This window comes from Hyaena hyaena, unplaced genomic scaffold, assembly GCF_003009895.1.
Source record: "Hyaena hyaena isolate Hyena2069 unplaced genomic scaffold, ASM300989v1 scaffold_376, whole genome shotgun sequence".
Classification (NCBI taxonomy): Eukaryota; Metazoa; Chordata; class Mammalia; order Carnivora; family Hyaenidae; genus Hyaena; species Hyaena hyaena.
In genome coordinates, this window is record NW_024081008.1 from 1,272,896 (window position 1) to 1,293,523 (window position 20,628).

The window sequence follows — 20,628 nt, forward strand, 5'->3', positions numbered from 1 at the left end:
AAAACCCACAGCTAACTAATATCACACTCAATGGTAAAAAACCGACAGTTTTTCCTCTAAGATCAGGCAGAAGACAAGAATGTCCATTCTTGCCACTTTTCCTCAGTGTAGTACTGGAAGTCCTAGTGAAACAATCAGACAAAGAAAAGAAATAAAACTCATCGAAATTGGTAAGGAAGAAGTAAAACTGTCACTATTGTAAATGACACGATACTATATAGAAAACCCTAAAAACAGTATCAAAAACTGTTAGAACTGATAAATGAATTCAATAAAGTGGCAAGATACAAAATTAATAGAGAAATCAGCTGCATTTCTATATAATAATAACAAAGTAGTAAAGTAAGAAGACAATTACCTTTACATTTGTACAAAAAGAGTAAAATAGGAATAAACTGAACTAAGGAGGTTAAAAACCTATATTCTGAAAACTATTAAAAAATGATGAAAGAAATTCAAGACAGCACAAAAAAATGGAATGCTCATGGAGTGGAAGAATTAATGTTAAAATGTCCATACTACCCAAAGCAATCTAAAGATTCAGTGTAATCCCTATCAAAATACCAAGAGCATATTTCACAAAAGTATAACAAATTATTCTAAAATTTTTATGGAACCACAAAAACATCGTGAATAACCCAAAATATACTGAAAAAGAACAAAGGTAGAGTATCACAAGCACAGATTTTAAGATCTACTACAAAGTTGTAGTAATCAAAACAGGATGGTACTGGCACAAAAATAGACACAGATCAATGAAACAGGATAGAGACTCCAAGAACACACCCATACATACATGGTTCATTGATCTACAACAAAGAAGGCAAGTATACACACTGGGGTAAAGACAGTTTCTTCAATAAATAGTGCTGGGGAAACTGGACGACTTTATTACACCATACACAAAAATAAACTCACAATTGACTGAAGACCCAAATGTGAGACCCAAATCCATAAAACTTTTAGAAGAAAACGCAGGTAGCAATCTCTTTGACATCAGCCTTAGCAACGTTTTTCTAGACATGGTTCCTCAGGCAAGGAAGACACAAATCAAAAATAAAGTACTGGGACTACACCAAAATAAGATTTTTGCATAGTAAAAGAGGCAACCTACTCCTGGGAGAATGTATTTGTAAATGATATATTTGATAAGGGATTAATAGACAAAACAAAGAATTTATACAACTCAACACTAAACAAAAACAAAAAATCTGATTTAAAAACTGGGCAGGTGACCTGACTGGACATTTTTCAAAGATATATAGGTATGGCCAACAGACACATGAAAAGTTGCTCAACATCACTCATCATCAGGCAAATGTAAATCAAAACCACAATCAAATATCACCTTACACCTGTCAGAATGGCTACAATCAAAAAGACAAAATAATAAGTGTTTGCGGGGAGGTTGAGAAGAGAACCCTCATGTGCCACTAGTGGGAATGTAAGCTGGTGTAGCCACTGTGGTAAGCAGTATGGAGATTCATCACAAATTAAAATGAGAAAAACCGTATGAATCCAATAATCCCACTACTGTGTTTTTATCCAAAGAAAATAGAAAAACTAACTGCAAAAGATATATACACCCCCATGTTTATGGAAGCAATATTCACAATAGCTAATGGATGGCAACAATTCAAGTGTCCATTAATAGATGAATGGATAAAGAAGATGTGGTATTTATACAACTGATTAGGATTCTGCAACACACAAAAAATAATGAGCTCTTGCCATTTGCAACAACATGGATAGACTTGGAGGGTATGATGCTGAGGGGAATAAGAAGGAGAAAAACAAATACCATATGATTTCACTTGAAAAGAGAATCTAAGAAGTAAAACAAGCAAACAAACAAACAAGAAAGAGGCCCATAAATACAGAAAACAAACTGGCAATTGCCAGAGGGGAAGGAGTTAGGGATTGAGGGGATGGGTGAAGGGCAGTGGAAGATAGATAACGCCTTCTGGTTATTGAATGAGTAAGTCACAGGGATAAAAATACACCATAGAGAATATTGTAGGTGGTATTTTAATGTGTTGTATGGTATGGATGGTAGCTACACTTGTGGTAAGCATAACAAGGTAAAGACTTGTTGAGTCACTATATTGTACACCTGTGTACATTGTACACAATGTAGCATTGTGTGCCAACTATACTTCAGTTTTTAAAAGGGCTGAAGCAATAAATGAATTTTGACTATGTTCCAAGTATTAGGAGATTTATAAACAACATATTTAATCTCAACAATAATCATCAGGAATAGGTACTCATTTTTAAGATGAGAAAACTGGATCCAAAGAAGTAAGCTGCTAAATTTTACACAGACATTTAGAGCCTGGATTCCAACACAGGCACTCTGATGGTGGAATTTGTGCACTCAATCACTACCTTATCTTGTCCATTGATCTGGAACTATTTCTGTACATCTGTACATCTCCCAATATGATGAGCAGAAATTATTAGGCAGCTTGGTATTAGCAGCAGGGGACTTTTCACAGTGCAGGAAAAATAGGTATTTTGAAAAACCCAGAGGTAGAGCAACTATAAATGAGAAAAGCAAAAATGTTTGAAGGTTAAGGAAAACTACCTATTGTAGTAATTAAAGAGTCTTTGCACACTTTTAGTGTGCAATTAGCAAGGAAATTGATTTTGCTCAGGCATATCATTTAATAATTCAAGCCATTTCAAAATTTGCTACCCCTATCCTAAATATAATCAATTATTTTAGTTCCAAAGATCAGTAACATAATGGTAAAAGACAAGTGCTTATTATGTGTGCATTATTTGAAAACTGGGATGAGTGGGAATAAAGATGAGAATAAACTTCACATTTATTAGAGAAAAAAGGATGAAAACATCAAATATGGAAAACTTAAAAACTCATTGACTTCCTTTTTTCTCCCTGGAACTAAAACAAGCAATAAACTGCTCTAGGTGAAGAAGGAATGGTTCCTGGCCACTACTGTATGCAACAAGATGACACACAGTAGTCTTAAAAGGTGCAGATTACCATATAGATGCTGTAGCTCTGATTTTTAAAACGTATTCCTATGTCAAGAATATTTTGAAATAGATACTCTGATTTCAACTCCCGTAATGTATAAAACCCAATTTATATGACATGAAATGTAAAGTGAGTTAAGTAATTACAGGTACATACTGTTCATAGGAACACACTTTGTCATAGTTAACAATTAGGAAAAACAATTAGCTGCCGATCAATAGAGCGACAGGTGAATAAATATTAAAATATAGTGTAGTTATACAATGGAGTGTTGCAACAGATAACTACAGCTTATGTTTCATCATGTATCAGTCTTCAAATATATGACATTTTAAAAAACAAAAACCAATGTTAGAGAAATTTTCATGTACTGAGATATCACTCATGCAAATGAAAATATACAAAATTCTATTGTTTGTGGATATTTTTGAGAAAGTTAATGTATAAAACAGTGAAGTTTGAAATATACCAAGTTCACGATGGTGTTTGTCACAATAAAAAGGAGTAAAAATTCCAAAGTAAAAGTTTTGTTTTATTAAGTAATATCTGAGGCAAATATATTAAAGTATTAAACAAGTAGTGGGGTCATGAGTATTATTCCTTTTAATTTTTAGGACTTCAAGATATTGGTAAAAGTTGAGTGATTTCAAAAAGCTACTATTTCAAGCAAAATGTGTTTGGAATGAGTAATTCAGACAATTATTTCAGTTCATCATAATATGCAAATAATCCACACTCTCCATATTTATAATAATCATATAGTCTTACTAAAAATAAAGTGAATATAAGCCTCTCTGAGGATTTCCATATGACCAGACAATAGGGAATATTTTACAGGATTTAATTCAGGAAAAAACTGAAAATTTCAAGCTATCATAAACTAAGCTTTCAGTTTTATTTCACATGTTCCCATTTGCTCTAAAATTCTGCCTCCTTGCAGGGAACGTCCCTGAAAATTCAATCCTGGTGTTCACTCTCAGTGTCCTTGGAAAGGGAAGGCACACTCCACACTTGTGGGTTCATAAATCACCGTGTGCAGTGTAGAACACAACAATTAAACATGGTTCAACTGTGCACATTAGCACAGGCTACACCAACCGATCCAGAATCTGAAAACCCAGTCATCCTCAGATCATTGCCAGGACCGCAGGTGCACTGTTTTTAATGGTATCCCAGATTTGTATGGATGTCAAAGGTCACTAAGTCCAACTGCTCTTCTCCAGCTTGGGAAGACAAGTTGAAATAGCAAAAGGTCAGGACTCTGCAGTATCACTAAGCTGTGCTCCCATCAATGAACTGAGGGTACATTACCTGCTTTCCATCAATGGAGTGCAGCCCTCTGCATCATCTAATCTGTTCTCCTTTCCACCATCTTCCTGATTTTTAAAGTGCAAATCTGGTCAGTCACTCCTCTGCTTAAAAGTCTTCAATATCCTTCCTTGCGCTTAGCGTTAGGCTGAAACCTCTTAACATGATCTAGGAGCTTTGTGTAAGCCCACTCCTCCTACCGCTCTCAGACTCTAGTTGGGGTTTCTTCACCTCAGCACTAGTCTGTTTGTTTTGCTCAGGTGCATTTATCATCTAGTCTCTGGTCTTGTCCCCGAGGGCAGGATGGTATTCATGCTGTTCATCATGATGTTAGTGCCTATCATACTGCTTAGAATGTAGGAGGTTCTCAACAAGTGTTGAAAGAAGGGAGGGAGAAGGAAACACCAGTGTTGAAAAAGGAAGGAAAGGTTTTTTGTAAAACAGAGTAAATGTAAAAAATACTTGTATAAAGTATTAGTAGGAGTGACAGGATTTGGATCCCATCAGAAAAAAATACCTTTCGGAATCTATCCATATGGCAGTCCAATGTGTCTGTCTATGGTTCCATTTGTTTTCTTTGGGGGCGGAATGGAGGCAGACAATAACAGAATACAATGTTATGGTTGAAATGATTCAAGCCTGAAGACCTTTTTGACCACCGAGGATCATCATAAACTCAGTGAGAAGACTATGAGGATAGAAACAGCACCCAAATCCACAGATCCTGTGTGGCCTGCAAGGTTTCCTTTGTTGCTTATGTGTAAAAAAGCCAGCTACATCTATCATGTCTCAGCTCAGGGCACAAACTCCTCAAACAGTTAATGCTTTCTTTATATGTCATTTTTTAAAATAGAAAAAAATTTTAACATAGAAACTGTCAAATCATCTGTAGTATGCCCAGAATTATGTTAGAAATAAAATGGAAGAAATTTAAAAGAGGCAAAACCCTTATATAAATACCCTTTAAATGACAGGTAGCTCTTATGCAACTTTCTCTTGAGTTGATGTATGAAATTTCAGTTCCCTTTCACATCACCTCAGAAATCTGCATATATATCTTTCATCTAAAAGACTAACTTCTCTCTCTACAGCTATATTAAAAGGTTCAAAATATCACCATTTTGTTTATTATTATCTATATTTTCACATTTTCTGTCTCAGGATGTTTGTTTAGATATAATTTTAAAACTCAAGGGAAATTCAGAGAAGATGCCAAAGTAAGAGGATCCTGAGCTCACCTCGGTCCAAGGACACACACTGATAACAGCTACATCTGCACAACTGACTCTGAAAATGACCTGAAGACTGGCAGAGCAACCCTCCACAACGAATCCTGGAGAGGAGGCCATATTGAAAAGGGTAGGAGGGGTGGAGCTGCAGTTGGGAACCAAACTTCCAGCGAGATTAACTGTAAATGGAAGATATGGCACAAGCATAGAGGGCAGTAGGCAACTCAGCAGAGTAATTCAGCCCTGAGAAACAACACAGAAGCAGCAGTTTGAAAGAGCTTGGGATATATGTGAAAGAGATTTATTTACTAATCTTGGAATGTGTTCTGGAGGGGCAGAGATCTTCAAGGGATTTCTAGAGGAAGAAAAGTGCTGGTGGGCATCATTTTTCTTCCCCTCCCCCAGCGTAGGTAGGTGGGAACTTGCAGGAGACAATGATAGCACTCTCCATCTACCTTGCTAGCACCGTGCACTCAGCGGCCACATTCCTTTCTGGCTACAGTGAGCCAACCCACTCAACCCAGCAGACATCACTCCAAAGCAGCTCCTGCATTGCAACACCCTGTAAGCAGCTATAGCAGGGACAAGTATCACCCCAAAGTGACTCCTGCCCTGGAGAAGGGATAAGATAACCCCACACCACAGTGCTCTCAGTTCTAGCATCATGGGCTCTTAGCTGTCTGCAGAGGCAGTAAGCCCTGCCATTTGGTGTTCCAACAGCTGTGGCAGAGATGCTAACTGTAGACCACTGGCCCCGTACACCAATAAGAATCTCCGAGACTTGCAGGGAGAAAGCCCTGCCCTTTGATGTACCTGCAGTTCTGGCAGAAATCCCAATTTTACACAGTCAGCCGGACTTCTAATCTTGCCCTGGAATGAGCCCACGGCAGCCTCAGGCCTCTCAACAGTGAGGAAACTAACCCTCCCCATACCAATGCACCAACAGCAGACAAAGCTAGTCATTGCAACAGGCTGGGATAGAGACAAGCATGGCTCAGCCAAAATGGGAAGCGGATACAGCCCACAGAGGGACGTCCCTGGAGCACCTAGTTCTGGTGACCGGGGAACATTACTAAGGACACCACATGCCCTCTCCTACACAAGGCCACTACTTTAAAGATCAGGAGACATAGGTGACCTAATACATAGAAACAAACACAAAGGGTCAGGCAAAATTAGACAGAGGAGTATGTCCCAAGTGAGAGAACAAGATACAATCATTAAAATAAGCTAGATGGAACAGAGATCAGCAATATGCCTGATAAAGAATTCAAAGCAATGGCTAAAAAGATATGCACTGGATTTGGGAAAAGAGTGGATGAAATAAGTGATAATTTCAACAATAAGAAAATAGAAAAAAATAGTCTCTCAGAAATAAGGAATTAAATTAATAAAATAAAAAATACACTACAGAGAGCCAATGGCAGATGAGAAGATGCAGAAAAACGGATCCGCAATCTGGAAGACAATGTAATGGGAAGCACCCAAGCTGAACAGCAAAAAGAAAAAAATAACTAACAGTAAATTAGAAAATGTTAAGGGAACTCAACAATATCATCAGGTGTAATAAATATTCACAGTACAGGGATCTCAGAAGGAGAAGAGATAAAGAAGGGGGAAAAAAACTTATTAGAAGAAATAATAGCTGAAAACTTCCCACATCTGGGAAGGCAAACAGACATCCAGGTCCAGGATGACACAGAGATCCCAGGAGACCCAAAAAATGACAAATAATGATTAAAATAGTAGTAAGTAATGATAAAGAGAAAATCTTAACAGATGCAATACCAAAAAAAAAAAAAAAAAAGAAAAGTTCCATACAAGGAAAACTCCATAAGGCCACCAGCTGACTTGTCAGCAGAAACTTTGCAGGCCAGAAGGGAGTGGCATGATATATTCAAAGTGCTAAAAGAAAAACAAACAAACAAAAAACTACACTAAGAATACTTGATCCAGCAAGGCTATCATTCAGAACAGAAGGAGAGATAGTTTCCCAAACAAAAGTTAAAGGATTCATCACCATTAAACCAGCCTTATACAAAATATTAAAGAGAATTCTTTAAGTATAAAGGAAAGGACATAATTAGAAATAACAAAATTATGAAAGAGAAAATTTTCACAGGTAAAGCAAATATATGGTAAAAATAGATCAATCACTTATAAAGCCAGTATGAAGGTTAAAACACAAAAGTGGTAAAAATCAGTTGTATCTACAAAATTAGTCAAAGAATACACAAAACAAAATAATGTAAAATATGACATCATATACATAAAACACGGAGGGTGAGTAAAAATTTAGGGCTTATGATGTATTTGAACTTAAGAAACTATCAACTTAATATAAATTGCCGGATATTTAAGAAGTTATAATGAACAGGGGTGCCTGAGTGGCTCAGTTTGTTAAATATCTTACTTTGGTTCAGGTCATGACCTCATGGTTCATGGGTTTGAGCCCTCTGTCAGACTCTGTGCCAACAGCTCAGAGCCTGTACCCTGCCTTGGATTCTGCGTCTTCTCTCTCTCTGCCCCTCCCCTACTTGCACACACTCTCTCTCTTTCTCTCTTTCTCTCAAAAATAAATAAACATTAGAAAACATTCAAAAAAGAATGTTACATATGAACACAATGGTAACCACAGATCAAAAACCTATAGGGGCACCTGGGTGGCTCTGCTGGTTGAGCATCTGACTTCGGCTCAGGTCATGATCTCACTGCTGGTGGGTTCGAGCCCTGTGATGGGCTCTGTCCTGACAGCTCAGAGGCTGGAGCCTGCTTCAGATTCTGTGTGTGTGTGTGTGTGTGTGTGTGTGTCTGTGTGTCTGTGCCTCCCCCACTTGCACTCTATCTTTCTCTAAAAATGAATAAATGTTAAAAAAAATTTAAAAACCCTATCATAGTTACACAAAAAATAGAAAGTCAAGTATAACACTAAGCAAAGCTATCAAACCACAAGGAAGAAGATCAAGAGAAGAAGAAACAGAGAAGAACTAGAAAAACAACCAGATAACAATTAAGTATATACCTATAAATCATTACTTTAAATGGAAGTGGTCTAATGCTCCAATCAAAACATTTAGGATGACTGAATGGATAAAAAAACAAGACCCATCTATATGCTGCCTACAGTTGTCTCACTTCAAACCTGTAGACACATACAGACTAAAGGTAAAGGGATAGAAAAACATATACCATCCAAATGAAAGTGCGCAAAGGGCCAGTGTAGCAATTCTCATATCAGACAATATAGACTTTAAAACAAGGACTGTAGCAAGAGACAACGAAGGGCACTACATAATGATAAATGAAAAATCTGTCAAGAGGATATAACAGTTGTAAATATCTATGCACACAACATAGGGACACCAAAATACATAAAGCAACTATTAACAGATATAAGCAAAAATTGACAGTAATACGATAAGAGTAAGGGGCTTTAACGCCCTACTTACATCAATGGATAGATCATCCAGATAGAATATCAACAAGTAAAGAGTGCTTTGAAACACAAATTATACCAGATGAACCTGACAAATGTACAGAACATTCCATCCCAAACAGCAGAATACATATTTTTTTTTTTAGGTGCACATGGAATACTCTTCAGGATACATTACATGATAAGCCATAAAGTAAGTCTCAGTAAATATAAGAATACTGAGCTCATATCAAGTATGTTTTCCAACCACAACAGTATGGTACTAGAAATCAATTATAAGAAACAAATCTGGAAGAAGCACACAAACATGTGGTGGAGGCTAAACAACATGCTACTCAACAATGAACGGGTCAACCAAAAAATCAAAGATGAAATCAACAAATACATGGAGACAAATGAAAATGAAAACACAACAGTCCAAAATCTTTGGCATGCAGCAAAAGCAGTAAGAGGGAATTTCATAGCAATCAGGCCTATTTCAAGAAATAAGAAAATTCTCAAATAAAAAACCTAAGCTTACACGTAAGGAAACTAAGAAGAAAAAAAAGAACAAACAAACCCAAGGTTAGAAGAAAAAAAGAAATAATAAACACTAGAGCAGAAATGAACAAAATAGAGACTAAAAGAACAATAGAAAAGATCAATAAATCCAAGAGTCAGTTTTCTAAAAAGATAAAATTGAGAATACTTTAGCCAAATTCATCAAGAAAAAAAGAGAGACGTTTCAAATAAAATCATAAATGAAGGAGAAGAAATAGCCACTGACACCAAAAAAATACAAAGGATTATAAGAGTATATCATGAAAAATGATATGCCAACATGCTGTACAATTTAGTCAAATGGATAAATTACAGAAACATATAACCTTCCAAAACTGAATCAGGAAGAAATAGAAAATGTGAACTGAGCAATTACTAGTAGTGAAATTGAATTAGTAATCAGCTGACTTCCTAATCCCTCCTACAAAGCCAGCATTATTGTGATACAAAAACCAGACCAAAGAAACAAAAACAATAACAAAAATGCAAAACAAAGAAACAAACAACTACAGACCAACGTATATGATGAACACAGATGTAAAAATCCTCAAAAGATTGGCAAACCCAATTCAACAATATATTTCAATAATCACGGATCATGATCAAATGGGTTTTATTCTTGGGATGTAAGGGTGTTTCAGTACGTGCAAGTCAACCAATGTGATACACCACATTAACAAGAGAAAGGATACAAACCATATGGTCATGTAAAGAGAGGCAGATATAGTGTTTGATATTTCCAACATCCTTTTCTGATAAAAACTCAATGAAGTGGGTTTAGAGGCAACGTATCTCAACATAATAAAGGCTATACATGGCAAATCCACAGCTAACATCATACTCAATGGTGAAAAACTGGGAGCATTTCCTCTAACATTAGGAATAAAATAAAGGTTCCACTCCTGTCACTTTTATTCAGTGAAGTCTTGGAAGTCCCAGCCATTGTAATAAGACAAGAAAAAGGAATGAAAACCATCCAAATTGCTAAGGAAGCAGTAAAACTGTCACTTTGTAGATGACATATTACTATATATAGAAAACCCTACAGGCATCACCAAAAAACTATTACAACTGATAAATGAATTCAGTCCAGTTGCAGGATACAAAATCAATATAAAGTATGTGTCGCGTTTCTATACAGAAATGCAAAAGTAGCAGAAAGAAAATTTAAGGAAACATCCAATTTACAGTTGCACCAAAAGTATATAATATCTAGAAATAAAATTAATCAAGGTAAAAGACCTAGTCTCTGCAAACTATCAAACACTGATGAAAGAAATTGAAGATGATTTACAACAAATGTAGAAATATAGCATGCTCATGGATTTGAAGAAGTAGTATGGTTAAAATCCACATTACCCAAAGCAATATATAGATTAAATTCAATGTCTTTCAAAATACCAACAGCATTTATCACACAACTAGAACAAATAAAATTTGTAAAGAACCACAAAAGGTCTCAAATAGCAAAGCCATCTTCAGAGAAAACAAAACTGGAAGTACCACAATTTCAGATTTCAAAATAAACTACAAACCTACAGTAATAAAAACAGGATGGTATTGGCACCAAAAGAGACACATAGATCAATGGAGCAGGATAGAGCCCAGAAATAAACCTACGTGTGTATGGTTGATTAATCTACAACAGAGGAACAAGCATATATAATAGGGAAGAGACAGTATTTTCAAAAAATGTGTTTGAGGAATCTGGACAGCTACCTGCAAAAAAATGAAAGTGGACAATTTCTTACACCATTATTTAATGTTAACAAATATAATGTTAACAAATAAAACATAACATTAAAATGGATTAAAGGCCTAAATATGAGACCTGAAACCATAAAACTCCTAGAAGAAAACAGGTAATCTCTTTGACATCAACCTTAGCAATATTTTTCTAGGTATGTCTCCTGAAGCAAGGGAAACAAATGTGAAAATAAACGTGGGACTACACCAAAATAAAAAGCGTTTGCACAGCAAAAGAAACAATGAAATGGAAAAATGAAAATAAAATGAAAAGGCAAAGGCAACTTACTGAATAAGAGAAAATATTTGCAAATGATCTATCTGATAAAAGGTTAATATCCAAAACATCTAAAGAACTATATAACTCAACACAAAAAAAATCTGATTAAAAATGGGCAGAGGACCTGAATAGACATGCAGATGGCCAACAGATTCATGGAAAGATGCTCAACATCATTAATCATCAGGGAAATGCCAAAAAGAGATAAATGGATAAACAGGTGGCATTCAGATATGTTGGAATATTATTTAGCCATTAAAAAACAATGCGCTTTTGCCATTTGCAGCAACATTAATGGACCTAGAGTGTACGACACTAAATGAAATAATTCAGACAGGGAAGGACAAATACCATAGGATTTCACTTGTATGTGGAATCTAAAAAACAAACAAATGAACAAACAAAAGACAAATAAATTGATGTTTAAATACAGAGAACAAGTGGTGGTTGCCAGTGGGGAGATGGGGGGATGGGTAAAATAGATAAAGAGGATCAAGAAGGATTAAACTTCTAATATAAAATAAATAAGTCACAGAGATGAAAACTACAGCTTACGGAAAATAGTCAATAATACTATAAAAACATTTATGGTGACTTATGTTGACTACACTTATCATGTGGACACTGAGGAATGTATAAAATTGCCAAAGCAATATGTTACACACTTGAAACTGATATAACACTGTTAATTATACTTCAGTAAAAAATAAATAATAAAAGAAAAAAATGGTCACTATTTCCACTCTACAGTTTCACAAGTGATTTCTTAGTTATCCAAATCCTGGCACTAATTAGTCTGCCCACAGATGCCTAGTGTAAAGCCAAAGTCTAACATGTAGGAGACAGTACTGTTTTCTTATTCTAGAGAAGTCCATCCTACCAATGCATTTAGTCAATAATAAAATAAATATTTATAAAGCGATTATGTGCCAAACGTGTTTTGTAAGTTCTGGGAAGATAATGAAGAGCTGAAGCAGACATGGTCCCTGTCACTATGGAATTTAGTATCTAGTGGTTGAGAGGACATCTACCAGGCACAAAATACAGATGCATTCAGCTGTCAGCTCTGTACAGTTAATAAATATGAACTTTAAGAATAAATAGAGTTTGAAGTTTTACTCTGTACCCAGTACATATTTATCTTTAGAGAGTCATTATTTATCTTAATTATTCCAAAGGATAAATGCAGACAACATGTATTTTCTCTCTCATTCCTTTGACTTATATTGAGGAACATTTTGAATATGTGAAGACATCTAGTGTGACACAGCCCCTTAACATTTTTTCTCTTGTCAGAATGACAATGACTGTGGGAAATGACAAACCTGTGTTTACCTCTCAGCCAAGTCAGGCTCTTCATGTACTCGCTCAGGGTGCAAATAAATGTTTATGTCACAATTGCTGTCTTTCAGACTAGGTGGATCTACTCATAACACCTTGGAGAATGAGAGGATCAAAAAAAATACAGGGTCTCACAAATGACAGGATATCAGTTCAAGGCAATGTCAAAGACAGGAGGAGGTGGAGGCCAAGAACACTTACTGGTAAGTGGTAGGGCTGACGTTGATGCGCCGAGGGTGACTTCCTGATTCGAATTTACTTGCCAGGGTGACATTATTTCCAAACAGGCAATATCGTGGCATTCTTACCCCAACAACGCCAGCGAGCACAGAGCCTGAGTGAATGCCTATCCTCATCTAAAAGAAAAAGAAAGAAAAATGAAAAGGATATATTTATGGGTTTTTTTTTTGGTATGCAATTCTTCTAATGAGAAGTACTGCTAGTTATGTAAACCACTGAACTGGGATCTCCTCAAAGATGGGAACTTAGACTTGGTCATTTTTGTGAGTCTGATATCTGGACCATTATAGCGGCAGTAAACATGGATACTGTGGAATAAATAAGTTATAGGAAAAAATTGTATTTAATTTGCTATATAAATCTGGTTATACTACAGGTCAAAGCACTTTTTATTTGTACACATGTTCTAATCCATAAAAAATTTATTACTCTCCCTCCGTTTACTCTCACATACAACCCTGTTTTTTCCTTTATAAAATGAAGCACAATTATAAACTATATATTTACATTTCTGTTTATTTTCTTTGAATGTTGAATTGTTCTATGAGAGAAGGATCCATATCTATTTTCTTCCTGCTAATATTCAGTATTTAATACTGTACATGGAGCAAAGTAGGCCCTCCATACTAAGTGATAAATGTTGAATAAATTGTCAGAACTCTTTAACATTAAAATGGAGTTCTAGAGGAGTTAACCCTTGGGTCAGTCAAGAAGTGTCTATTGAACACCCTGAAAAATAACTTAAGGGCTGTGTATTTTACTCTGTAAATCTGATAAATGTTGGTCTGGCTCGTGCCTTGGAGGAGCCCTCAATGTGCAGTTGATATCAACTTAAATGTGATTCTAGCAATGAAGGAGCAGGTACATGGTCTACAGCAAAAAAAGCTGAAACTAATGTTGACCAAGTGGGGAGTGGGGTCCTTAGTTCTAGGGGAATGTGGGAGACAGGGAAGCAGTCTGACCTCTAGGACCTACTATCTAAGGAAAGTGTCACCCTTTCACTACCATGTCTGCTTCTGTCCCTATAGTTGTGAAGACAAAAAGACATCCTGAGACTAACCTTTGTCCTAGGACTGGGGACTCCTGCATACACCAACTGTTGATAAGACAGGTTGAAATCAGTGTGATCTAGCTGCATCTCTTAAGAACTTCTTCATCTAATTTTTAAAAAACGATCCTAACATTTATTTGGAAATTCAACATTTTTGAAAGAAGAAAGAATATTTTCCTTATTAGTATGAACATCCACTGGTACTATATCAACAGACTAACAGAAGAGAAAGCCGAAGAAAACTTCCATGTTTATGCAGATGATTGATATATGATACAGTTGGCATTTCAGATTATTGGAAAAAAAGACAGCATTTCCATTAAGATGCTGTGGATCAACTGTGTCTTCGTGTTGAAAAAAAATTCGAAGTAGATTAAAGAGCTTAATGTAGAAGGCACAACTTTACAGCTTTAAAAATAATTGTTTTAATTACGGTAAAGGTCAAGGTGCAATATCAGCAATACTCTACAATATAGAAATCCTGGAAAGTAGAGACTTTTATTGGTCTCTTGGTAACAGTTCCCAGGTGAGTGCTCCAGATTGTCAGGAAGCTCTGTTTGGTCAGGGACAGGTCTTTATCATTACATTCCTCTTCATGCCTGGTCATATATTCCTTGTTGGAAAACCTCAAGCTGAATCAGGACTGACCTCCTGTTCCAACTCATGACGGGGCAAGACAGATAGTGGAAGTTCAAGGGAAGGGTCATGATGTTACCATTAAGGTGACCTTCATTCCTTTGGGTAGATCCAGACTTAGATTTGCTATAATTTTCCTTCTGCCTAAAAGACTTCCTCAAGCATGTTTTGAACTGTAGATCCACTGATGATGAATTCTTTCAGCTGTTGTATGTTTGAAAACATTTTTATTTTGCCTTCCTACCTGACAGATATTTTCTCTGGGTATAGAATTCTACACTGATCATTTTTTCTTTCCTCTTAGTGCTTTAGTGATGTTGCTCCATTACCTCCTCCTTTGCACTGTTTCCTGTGAGAACACTGCTGTTGTGCTTATATTAATTCCTTCATATGTAATAGATCTTTTTCTATCTTTTGGTAGCTTTGGAAAATTTATTTAAATATTTTTAAATTAATTAACTTCTTGTTTTTAGAGGGGGGGGAGAGCACAAGTGAGTGAGGGGCAGAGAGAATCCCACAATGTGCAGAGTGAGAGGGAAAGAGAGAGGGAGAGTGAGTGTGGACCCAAGCTCACCCGAAGCAGGGCTCAAATTCACCCAATGCGGGGCTCGAACTCATGAACCATGAGATCGTGACCTGAGCCAAAGTTGGATGCTTAACCCACTAAGCCACCCAGGGACCCTTTGGAAACTTAGTTATGATTTTCCTTGATGCTGTTTTCTTCATGTTTCTTGTATTCAGGATTTGTTAACTCTCTTGGATCTGTGAGTTTGTAGTTTTCAACAAATGAGAAAGAAGTTCAGGTATTTCTACTTCAGATATTTTTTCTATCCATCCCTCTATCCCAGAAACTCCAATTATATGCATATTGGGATACTTAAAGTATTTCCATGGGTGATAAATAATTTAATTATTTAAAATACTTTTTGTTTGTTTTGGGTAACTTCTATTACAGTGTCTTCAGATTTACTAAACTCTTCTTTTGTAGCATCTAATCTCTTGTTAATCCCATCCACTGCATGTTTTATCTCAGACATTGTGATTTTCCTCTTTAGAAGTTCAGTTTAGGATTTTTCTTCTTCAGACATCAAATTAACTTTTGAGTATATGGACTTTAGTTGAAATATCTATTTTAATAGTATTATCTGCTAATTCTAACATCTATTAGATGTTATTCTTATCAGCTTTACTAGAAGCTAGCAATTTTTGGTTGAATGTTAAGTATCATAAATTTGATTTTGTTGAGTGGGAATATTTTTTAGATTCATAAATATTTTTTAATTTTGTCTATGGATACATTGAAGTTACTTGGAAACAATTTATTCTTTTCAAGTATTGCTTTTTAAGGTTTGTTAGACAAGTCTTGAGCAGTATTTCATGTAGGGCTAATTATTCTCCACTACTGAGGCAAGAACACCCTAAGTACTGTACCCAGTGCCCATGATTAACGAGGTTCTCAGGTCTTCCTGATGGGAATAGACATTTTTTTCCAGGTCCTATGTGAGTGCTAGGAACTTTTTCCTCTAGTCTTTCTAAGGTGTTTTTCCCTGTTGAGCTCAGGGAAGCTTCTCACATAGAAACAATAATCAGTGCTGTACAGAACATATAGGGGACCCCTTATCACAGATGCTGGTGATCATTGTGCAACTCTCTCCTTGCTTGTACCCTGTCTGTGACCTCCAGCATTTTTGGTCTCCCCAGACTCAGCTCCATCTCTTTGCAGGAATTTGTTGGATGCCTCCTGGGTTGCTTCTCCTTGCACCACAACCCAGTTGTTCTCAAAGCAACACACCAGGGAAATCCTATGTCTCATCTCATTTGTTTCCTCTCTCAGGGATCACTGTTTTCTAATGTTGAATAGCCCCTGTCATAAAAACTGTTCTACTGTATTTTTCCCTCCAGATTTTTAATTGTTTAAGGTAGGAGTATAAATCTCATCTGTTATTCCATATTAAGTGGAAGCAGAAATGAGATAGTACTTAAAATTTTTTAAATTATTTATTCATTTCTGAGAGAGACAGAGACAGAGCATGAGGAGGGGAGGACAGAGAGAGAAGGAGACAGAATCTGAAGCAGGTTCCAGGCTCTGAGCTGTGAGCATGGAGACCAGTACAGGACTCAAACTCACAGACTGAGATCATGACCTGAGCTGAATGAAGTTGGACACTTAATTGACTGAGCCACTCAGGTGCCCCATACTTTTTTTTTTTTTTTTTTAATCTTCAACAAGATACGTGCAAATCGAATGCAACAGCACATAAAAAGAATTACCCACCATGATCAAGTGGAATTCATTCCTGGGTTACAGGGCTGGTTCAATATTCGCAAATCAATCAATGGGATACATCACATCAACAAAAGAAAAGAAAAAAACCATATGATCTTGTCGATAGATGCAGAAAAAGCATTTGACAAAATACAGCATCCCTTCTTAATAAAGACCCTTGAGAAAGAAAGGGATAGAAAGAACCTACTTAAACGTCATAAAAGCCATCTATGAGAATCCCTCTGCTAACATCATCCTCAACGGGGAAAAACTGAGAGCTTTCCCCCTGAGATCAGGAACACGACAGGGATGTCCACTCTCACCACTGTTGTTTAACATAGTGCTGGAAGTCCTAGCATCAGCCATCAGACAACAAAAGGAAATCAAAGGCATCACAATTGGCAAAGAAGTCAAACTCTCACTTTTCCCAGACAACATGACACTCTACATAGAAAACCTGATAGACTCCACCAGAAGCCTACCTGATCCATGAATTCAGCAAAGTTGCAGGGTACAAAATCAACATACAGAAATCAGTTGCATTTTTATACACCAACCATGAAGCAACAGAAAGAGAAATCAAGAAACGGATCCCATTCACAACTGCACAAAAAAACATTAAATACCTAGAAATAAACCTAACCAAAGATATAGGAGCTCTGTATGATGAAAACTATAGAAAACTTATGAAGGAAATTGAAGAAGACACAAAGAAATGGAAAAACATTCCATGCTCATGGGTCGGAAGAATAACTATTGTTAAAATGTCATTACTACCCAAAGCAATCTACACATGCAATGCAATCCCAATCCAAACTGCACAAGCATTCTTCGCAAAACTAGAACAAAATATCCTAAAATTTGTATAAAACTACAAAAGACCCCGAATAGCCAAAGTAATATTGAGGAAGAAAACCAAAACAAGAGGCATCACAATCCCAGACGTTAGCCTCTACTACAAAGTTGGAATTATCAAGACAGTATGGTATTGGCACAAAAACAGACACATAGACCAATGGAATAGAATAGAGAACTCAGAAGTGGACCCAAAAGTGTACAGTAAACTAATCTTTGACAAAGCAGGAAAGAGTATCCAATGGAAAAAAGACAGCCTCTTTAACAGATGGTGCTGGGAGAACTGGATGGCAACATGCAGAAGAATGAAACTAGATCATTTTCTCACACCATACACAAAAACAAACTCAAAATGGATAAAGGACCTGAACGTGAGACAGGAAACCATCAAAACCCTAGAGGAGAAAGCAGGAAACAACCTCCATGACCTCAACCACAGCAATTTCTTACTTGACACATCCCCAAAGGCAAGGGAATCAAGAGCAAAAATGAACTATTGGCACCTCACCAATATTAAAAGCCTCTGCACGGCAAAGGAAAGAATCCATAAAACTAATAGGCAACCGATGGAATGGGAAAAGATAGTTGCAAATGACATATCAGATAAAGGGCTAGTATCCAAAATTTATAAGGAACTCACCAAACTCCATACCCAAAAAACAAATAATCCAGTGAAGAAATGGGCAGAAGATATGAACAGACACTTCTCCAAAGAGGACATCCAGATGGCCAACAGACACATGAAACGATGCTCAGCATCCCTCCTCATCAGGGAAATACAAGTCAAAACCACACTGAGATACCACCTCATGCTGATCAGGAATGGCTAAAATGAACAAATCAGAAGACTTTGGATGCTGGTGAGGATGTGGAGACACGAGCACCCTCCTCCACTGTTGGTGGGAATGTAAACTGGTGCAGCCCTTCTGGAAAACAGTGTGGAGGTTCCTCAAAAAATTAACAATAGAACTCCCCTAGGACCCAGCAATGGCACTGCTAGGAATTTACCCAAGGGATAGGGAGTGCTGATGCGTAAGGGCACATGTACCCCAATGTTCATAGCAGCACTCTCAACAATAGCCAAAACATGGAAAGAGCCTAAGTGTCCATCCACTGACGAATGGATCAAGAAGATGTGGTTTATCTATACGATGGAATACTACATGGCAATGAGAAAGAATGAAATCTGGCCATGTGTAGCAACATGGATGGACCTTGAGGGTGTTATGCTGAGCGAAATAAGTCAGGCAGAGAAGGGCAGATACCATACGTTTGCACGTGTAGGTGGATTAGGAGAAACTTGACAGAGGACCATGGGGGAGGAGATGGGGAAAAATAGTTGGGGAGAGGGAGGGAGGCAAACTATGATAGACTCTTAAATACTGAGAACAAACTGAGGGCTGATGGGGGTGGGGAAGGGGGATGATGGGCATGGAGGAGGGCACTTGTGGGGATGAGCACTGGGTGTTATATAGACACCAACTTGACAATAAACTAATTAAGAAAAAAAAACCTAACTGAAAACTGTAGGTCTGTTTTATTTCTTTTTTCTTTTTTTAATTGAGAGAGAGAGAGAGAGAGAGAGAGAGAGAGAGACTGAGAGATGCACACACAAGTAGGGGAAGAGGGATACAGAGAATCCCAAGCAGGCTCTATGCTATCAGCATGAGCCTGACATGGGGCTCCTTCTCACAAACCATGAGACCATGACTTGAACCAAAATCAATAGTCAGATGCTTACCCGACTGAACTACCCTACCCAGGTACTCCATAGGCCTGGTTCTGATGAGTGAGTGTCTATCCGGATTTAAAAAAGTGAAAAAAAAAAAAAAAGCAGAATCATAATAGTACTTTTATTTATTTATTTTTTAATATTTTTATTTTTTTATTTATTTCTAGGAGAGAGAGAGACAGCGTGAGCAGGGGAGGGTCCGAGAGAGAGGGAGATACAGACTCTGAAATAGTCTCCAGGCTCTGAGCTGGCAGTCAGCACAGAGCCCGACGCGGGGCTCGAACCCACAAACCGCGAGATCATGACCTAAGCGAAAGTCGGACGCTTAACCGACTAAGCCACCCAGGTGCCCCAATAGTACTTTTAAACAAGATAATTATAAAGCACCTTTCTTTAAAGTTAGAAAGCATTTTGCAATATTATTATATTTCTTTGGGTTTCTTTTTGCTTTTATGAGGCCTCCTTATATTAAATTACCTTGTGTAGTGAAGTCTTGCCTAAAAACATCTCAGACGCTAAGATTGTAGGTTTGTACCTGGGATCCCTGTACTGATCTTTAAAAGCAGGAGGCAAGACTCATCTCACGGCCTCTTTATTTTGTGGTTTTTTGTTTGAGAGAAGGACTCTACACCCCGCCACCTCACCCCATACTATACAGACGGCTTGTGTAGCTCGACTGCTGCCTCCTTTCAAAAGGCCCGTGGCCTTTTTAAGTGAAATTGTCAGAATGAGAATTATTATAACCTAAAAAAATGCTGATGATAAAAACCCTGATATTCCTGAGTGGGGTGGATAGAAAAATGGTCATTTAAACAAACCAATATAGAGGCGCCTGGGTGGCTCAGTTGGTTGAGCGTCTGACTTCAGCTCAGGTCATGATCTTGCAGTTTGTGGGTTTGATCCCCACGTTGGGCTCTGTGCTGGCAGCTCAGAGCCTGGAGCTGCTTCAGATTCTGTATCTCCC

General features: G+C 37.2%; 1 protein-coding gene across 1 annotated transcript in view; it reads right to left on the reverse strand.

The window, feature by feature from the left end:
* GUCY1A2 (guanylate cyclase 1 soluble subunit alpha 2) overlaps window positions 1-20,628 on the reverse strand; it is a 296,831-nt gene that overhangs the window by 22,213 nt on the left and 253,990 nt on the right. The window contains exon 7 of the mRNA XM_039250618.1: window positions 13,086-13,240. Coding sequence (XP_039106549.1) covers window positions 13,086-13,240 — 155 coding nt within the window. The remainder of the gene's footprint in view (window positions 1-13,085; window positions 13,241-20,628) is intronic.